Below are 6,464 nucleotides of genomic sequence, written 5' to 3'. Positions count from 1 at the left end.
GAGAAGGGCGGTGGAAGCTGCGCTGTGCCGCTCGATTGCACACGCTGCACGATGGAGAGCAGAGCAGCTGGTCAGGGGTGGTGATGCCAAGGTGACGCGAGTGCGAGCAGCAGGGGGCCCCGGGCGGGCGGCCAGGCCCAACGAGACACATTCATGACATTTGTGCAGACGGGCATCTCGTTGGCTCGTTTTCCCGCTCGGGTTGTCGCCCTCTCTCCTCGTCGCATTCGCTCGCTCATCGGGCGCCGGCTCGGCGGCGGCGGTCAATATACGTGTACTCCGCACTACATGCGTATGAGCGCACCGAGCAGCAGCAGCAGCACGTCGTCGCCAAGGCGGGGATCGCTCCCTGCAGGCGGGCGGCTCATCATCATCGTGTTTGCAAATGAAGCAAGGCAGGGCATGCGTGCGTGCGTGCGTGCGTGCGTGTTTTGGTACGGAGAATGCTTTTCGCTGATCACACAGCCCAGCCCTCTGGGCAAGGACATGGGCGCGAGCGGGAGTCATCTCGGTGCCCGAGAGTCCACGCACGTGTTTGTGCCGTAGAGGGAGAGGGAGACGAAGGTGCGATGGACGATGAGGCTTGGACTTGAGGTGTGTGCGAGGTCAGCTGCCGTATGGGTCGAGCGCGGAGCGGCATGCATCCGCGTCTTGAATACCTCGTTGATGGCCTGACGCTCCGCGTGTTGGATATTGATGTCTATACGTCGAGGATTGAGGGTCGACGCCGTGCACGTACGGTATTTCGATACAAGCCGTAATCTCTGTGTATCATACATCGGCAACAGGTCCTCTGAGCTATCGAGAGGCTCCTGCGCTATCGAGAGGCTCCTGCGCCAGGGATCGTGGACCGACGCCTCCACGGTGCGATTACAGCATGCGTCTTTCTTGCGTCCAGCCCATGAGCCAAGTCACAGCACCGTACCTGCTGCATTGCGGACGAAGCCGCACAAACGACTCGCGCATCCACCACAGCCCCGCGCGGCCCCTGGACCTTGGCAACCCCCGAACGACAGAAGCGCACCCACGCACCCACGCACGCACATTTGACGCACCCAAGAACCTTCAAGGTTTGGAGCCACGTCCCGCAATCAAGGCAGCGCCGCCCGCTAGTTGCCCCCTCGCATTCCAGGGCCAGATACCAACGTTACTGTACTACTTCTGTTTCCTGCATGTGCTTGCGGGCGGTGGTGGTGGTGGTGCTGGTGGTGCCTGTTCGGCCCCGGCAGATAGACTTGACTTTGGGGCGCCGCCCGTTTATGCTCGCGCCCGCGGCAACTCTGATGCAAATCGCGGCCATGCGGTTGGCGAGGAGGAGGAGGAGGAGGAAGAGGGGATCGGATCCTCTACGTATCGCAATGCTTGTCTCCCGCCTCATACAGATAGAATTCTCGTTAGCTCGTTGCTGTACCCGTTGCCGTGCTTTGCTTCGAGATGCGATTTGCATGTATCGCGGCCGTGGATGGCCATTTCCCGATGCGGCAATCGGACCATCCCGCGGCGCGTCGCCCCTCATTGGGCGCAGGCACTTTCACGATTTGAGGCTGGCCGCACGCCCACCGTCCTCGCAGCGCCAGCGAAGTATCGACGCTGCATTCCCTGCAGCAGAAGCTACCTGCACCACGACCGCCGCGCCCCGCTCCTCCTCCTCCTCCGAGAATGAGGCCCCCCCAGCGAACCGAACCGGGGGGCTCCACGCAGGTCTCCACAATTCCCGGAGCTTGTCAAGAGCCCGAACGCCGGGAGTCGCTTTTCCGTAAAGTCGCCGGCTCGCTGTTTTTTCTTGGTCAACTTCTTGTCCGTGCAGGTGGTGGTGCTGCTGCCAAGCTGTCCACTGCCATGTCTCGTCCGCCGTGCTTGGCGCCCTGGTCGACGTGACGACGATGGCGACGTGTGGCGGGCTGCGCCCCGTTGGTCGTTTGTGCGTTATTGCAGTAGGTATGTATGCCCGCGTGACTGACTGCGTCTGGTCATGGTTGTTGTCATCGTCGTCGTCGTTATTGGCGCCGTCCGGGGTTCGGGGGGCGTGATGTGTATTCACGGCCGGGTTGAACCGCAGCCGTTATGTGTGTGCGAATACGTATTATACGGCACGCACTTTGTCCGCACAACGCGTAAGCACCACGCACCGGACGAGGCTGCTCCGTATTCGCCATGCCCCGGAGTCATTCCCTTCATTCACGCAGCCCGTGCCAGGCAGGCTCTTGCAGTCCGCGGCGGGCATGTCGTGAGTGAGTCCCACGCACGCCCGCACAGACCAGGGGGCAGGCAGCTCATTGTCCCGCCGCCCCCATTGACGCCCATGCTCACGACTTTCAAGGCAACAGACAACACAACCCGGGATTTGCATCCAACTTGCTACGAAAGCCGCCCGGCCCAGCCTTGACCAGTCCGACGGCGCGCGTCTGCGCGTCTGCGGGGAAGAGACAATATCAAAATGAAAAATCAAGGCACCGCACCGCACCGCACCGCACCGCACCGGCGCACCGGGAGCAAGGCGGCCAACCGAGCCGAAAAAGCTTCTTGGCGGGCGGGATGCAAGTGCCGTGCATGCACTTTGCCAAATGGCCAGCTTAGCAAAGCCTGAGTAACAAGCGCGTGTCGTGCTGGCTGGTGGCCCCTCCATTCATTCCCCCTCCACTCCCCTTCTTCGGCCGCCGGCAAGGGGGAGCCCCAATCCACCGGGCGCGCGAGCTTGCTGACTGACGCTGTTGTGTGGGATAGAGCGAGCGCAGCTGGGCAGACAGAGGCAGACCATTTGAGCTTGATTATTTTAGCTCGGGGCTGCGTTACCGCCCCGTTGGGTTTGGTTCTGGTGCCCGGTGGCTGAGGAGGGCGGGGCTGCCGATGGGGTTGGAGGGATGGATGATGGCATGGGAATGGATGACGATGCGACTGTTGCAGCAAGCTGTGTGTCCCCAGCTCCAGCTCCAGCTACGCACAACACCAGTAAGAACGGGACGACCGCAACAGCGCCAGTGGCAGTAGCTGAAAGCTTCCCGCTCTCCGTTTCTGTAGCAGAATCGTGGGTTTAGTGACATTCGCCGGGCTAGGGAGGCACAAAAACTGTTTCGTTCTCCACGTCAATGGCCGATTTGCGCAATCGATGGCCAACCGACATCGATACGTCGGAAACGGACATGGCACGGCAATGGGCATTCTGGCAATTGCGTTTTGACGGGAACTGGTCCGTCTCTCATTGACTCGCTCACTCACGCAAATCAAGTGACGGTGGATCTCCCCTCGAGCCAACCATCCGACTTACACCCATCTCGTAGTCCGTAGGCCAAATGTACATCCCGCCTTTCCTGCTGCTGCTATCAATTGCCCATCGCATTCTCGCATTGGCCATGGGCAGATCTGCACCGTCGCAGCCCTAGCGTGCGCATCGCGATCCGGGGCAACGCAACCCCCCTTGTCCCGGTGAAATCACCATCATGTCAAAACACGACACGCGGCATTCGACGCCCGACTGGGCCCCCAGGACCGCTGCCCAAGCGCAAGCAGGCACGCCCGCCAAGGCGACTGACTGACTGGAGCTCCGTTGCTCTGTCCCATCTGCCGAGGCGCAGGAGTGCTCCGCCGCGTGATGATGCGCCTCCTTCTCTCCCATTACGGTCCTGTGCCCCTGCGCCCTGGGATGAGGCCCGTCTGCCCAGGCCGCGCGCCAAGGTGCTCTGCCAGCCAAGGCTGTACGCAAAAACCACTCCAAGGCGCAGTTCCCGCCGACTGCACGATGCAAGCCTCCCCCCAATCACGTCACTGCGTCACGCATCATCGACTCTCGACAAACATGGGGGAACTTCATTGTGCTCTGACCAACAGCGTGGACAAGTCAAAATCGTCTTTTTGTCGGTTTGAACACTGAAATCTGGCGGCTTTGTGCCTGCGCGTTGTGTTGTGTGTGTGTGAGTGCGTTGCTTCTCCCGTCTCTATCGTCTGCCCTGGTGCCTGTCCCGGCCCTGAAACCCCGAAGTGCCCATCCCACGCGAGACCGCCCCATCTCCCGTTCTTTGCAAAACGCCTGGCCCCCGTCGGACATGAAAAACAGAAAAATAGAGATTCGTATGCCGCCGTGTCATGTCCCCAGTAAAATGAAATCAAAAAAAAAAAAAAAAATACCCCGAAGTGAAATCGTGTGGCATTAACAGAGCTCCCCCATTCCACTTTGAAACGCCTCCCTCGGCCATGGGCACAGCCCACCGGCCATGCCCGACATAATCCAATTCGAGTTGGCCGCCGCCACCACCCTCCGGCGCAGAAAAGTCAAATAGCGTACCCGCGATATTAGCTGCGATGAGGGGGAGGGCTTCACCGCGGGGGGTGGTGAATAAGCCGTGTGTAGTAAAGTCGTATGTGCGCGAATCGAGTTATGTGACAGGGTGCGTGCGGCGGCAGCAGCGGTAGTGCCCGCCCAATTATAGCCGCATGGCCTCGCCGTCGAAGCCGGCGTAGATCATGGGGTCGTTGATGCCCATCATGACGTCCGGGTTCTGCACCGACAGGATGTCGGGCTTGATGCCGTAGTCGCCGTCGACGAGGCCCTGGTTCAGGACGTTGAGGCCCTGCAGCCCGCCCTGGAAGAACTCGAGGCTCAGGTCGCCCGGCTTGCTGCTGGGCGGCAGGCCGGACCAGACCTGGAAGCTCTGCGAGCTCTGCGGCTGCGAGGGGAAGAAGGCGCCCGTGTCGATGTCGGTCGTCGGGCTCAGCTCGTAGTCGGTCGCCGTCGTGCCGGCCGAGTGCGGCGACATAGTCAGGCTGCTGCTGGCGCCGTGGCGGCCGCCAAACGCCTCGCTGCGGTAGTTTTGCGAGATGCCGCCGAAGCGGTAGTCCTGCTCGCTATCTGAGTGCTCAAACTCAGAGGACGAAGCGCGGTCGTGGCGGTCCTGCTGCTGGGAGGCCTGTTGCGTGGATGGCTGGTTCTGCTGCTGCTCCTCGAGCTGGCGGGCGAGCTCGACCATGCCGGCCTCGTCCTCGGGGAAGACGGAGTGCACGGGCAGGTCGATGTCGCTGTTGGGGCGGATGCACCCGAGCTTCTGGGCGATGTTGTGGATCACGGGCTGGCCGCGGTCGTTGAGCTCGGGCTCGCCCAGTGTCCAGGGCTGCGAGTTGCGGACCATGGAGTAGAGCTTGTGGACGGTGGCGATGAGGGCGAACTGCGTGTTCTCGAGCACCTCGGCGTAGCTGTCATGGGGACTTCTCGTCAGCTAAATGCCCTGCCAGTCAAAAGGGAGAATGTGTCCGACGTACCCCTTGGGCAATTGCTTGTACTCGACCTTTTTGCGGACGCCCGCTGTGCAGACGACGCCGTCGTCCTTGCACCGCTTACACGGGAACTCGCCATCGCACTGCCAGCCCGTTAGTGACCTGTCCCCGCGCTGCCCCCAATCAGACGAAGCCGGTTGCGTACCTTGGTCTTCTTCATTCTACACCGCTCGCAGGCCTTCCATACGCGCTTATGTCGGCCGTCCATGCCGGCGGCGTGGGTGACGTGGTCGTGGTGGTGAGCGGCGGCGACGCCCGAGTTGGCGCGCTTGGAGGCCCGATTGGAGGGCTTGGTGGATTTGCTGCTGCTCGACGTCGACGATGACTTTCTGCCCTGCTTGCCCTCCTCCGCCGGCGGCGAAGGTAAATTATGTGATCCCATGGCAGGGTATGTGTGTCGTGGTAGTGAGGGTGTGTGTTGGTATTTCGAGGTTCGTTCGTGAGAGGCGGATGGTGCGTCGTGTCAAGGGCAGAGCTCGACGTGTGAATGTGTGCGAGAGTGAGAGTGACGCAGGACGATGAATGGATGCTGGGCAGTGAGGAGTGACGACGAGGTGTGACGAGTGCCTCGTATAAGTAGAAGAGTGCACGGTATGTGTGTGTGAGAGGAGTGCGTGCGTGGCGTGGCTGTGGCTACTACGAGGTATGTATAAGAAACCACGAGGTAATGCACAGGCTGGATGTTGTCATGTATGTATGTAAGACGGGATTCAAGAGGCAGCGGCAGGGCATGCGAGAAGAGGTGGTGGCCCCGGCCCGGGATATATAAACAAGGCACGCAGAGGGTATGCGGGCCGGCGTTGGGTCAATGAATGACTCGACGGGCAGGCCTAGGGGAGCTTAATAATGGAACGGGAAAGTGCCCAGGCGTCGAGGGGATGGATGATGTGACAGTCTCGGAGCCTTTATTAATGTTCTGCACGGAGGCCGGTTGCGGGTGCGGGTGCGGGTTCTGGGTTTTCGACTGGGGCCCTTGGGCTTGGGTTCCCCATCCATCCATCCATCCATCCATCCATCCATCATCGTCCATCAATGGCATCCCTCCATCCCCTCCTCCATCCCATCCCATCCATGATCCCGCCAATGCACAGCGCGGCCGTGGGCCGTTTTCTTTCGAGCAGCCCGGGCCTGGCGCTGGGTCTGGGTCGGGGAGGGGGACGGGGACTGTGGGTGGGCGAGCGAGCGAGCGAGCCTGCGAG

At 61.2% G+C, this 6,464-nt stretch overlaps 1 protein-coding gene across 1 annotated transcript; it reads right to left on the bottom strand.

Moving 5' to 3' along the window:
- Positions 1-4,418: 4,418 nt before the first annotated feature.
- PLICBS_001523 (uncharacterized protein) lies at positions 4,419-5,647 on the bottom strand (the record flags this gene model as incomplete). The annotated part of the gene is made up of 3 exons (XM_018317395.1): positions 4,419-5,184; positions 5,251-5,348; positions 5,411-5,647. 3 exons carry the CDS (start codon positions 5,645-5,647, stop codon positions 4,419-4,421), a joined length of 1,101 nt encoding a protein of 366 aa, XP_018182920.1.
- Between the last annotated feature and the right edge of the window lie 817 nt (positions 5,648-6,464).

Source organism: Purpureocillium lilacinum (assembly GCF_023168085.1).
Source record: "Purpureocillium lilacinum CBS 284.36 DNA, scaffold_1, whole genome shotgun sequence".
In the NCBI taxonomy this organism is placed as follows: domain Eukaryota; kingdom Fungi; phylum Ascomycota; class Sordariomycetes; order Hypocreales; family Ophiocordycipitaceae; genus Purpureocillium; species Purpureocillium lilacinum.
This window is presented reverse-complemented; position numbering and strand designations above follow the sequence as displayed.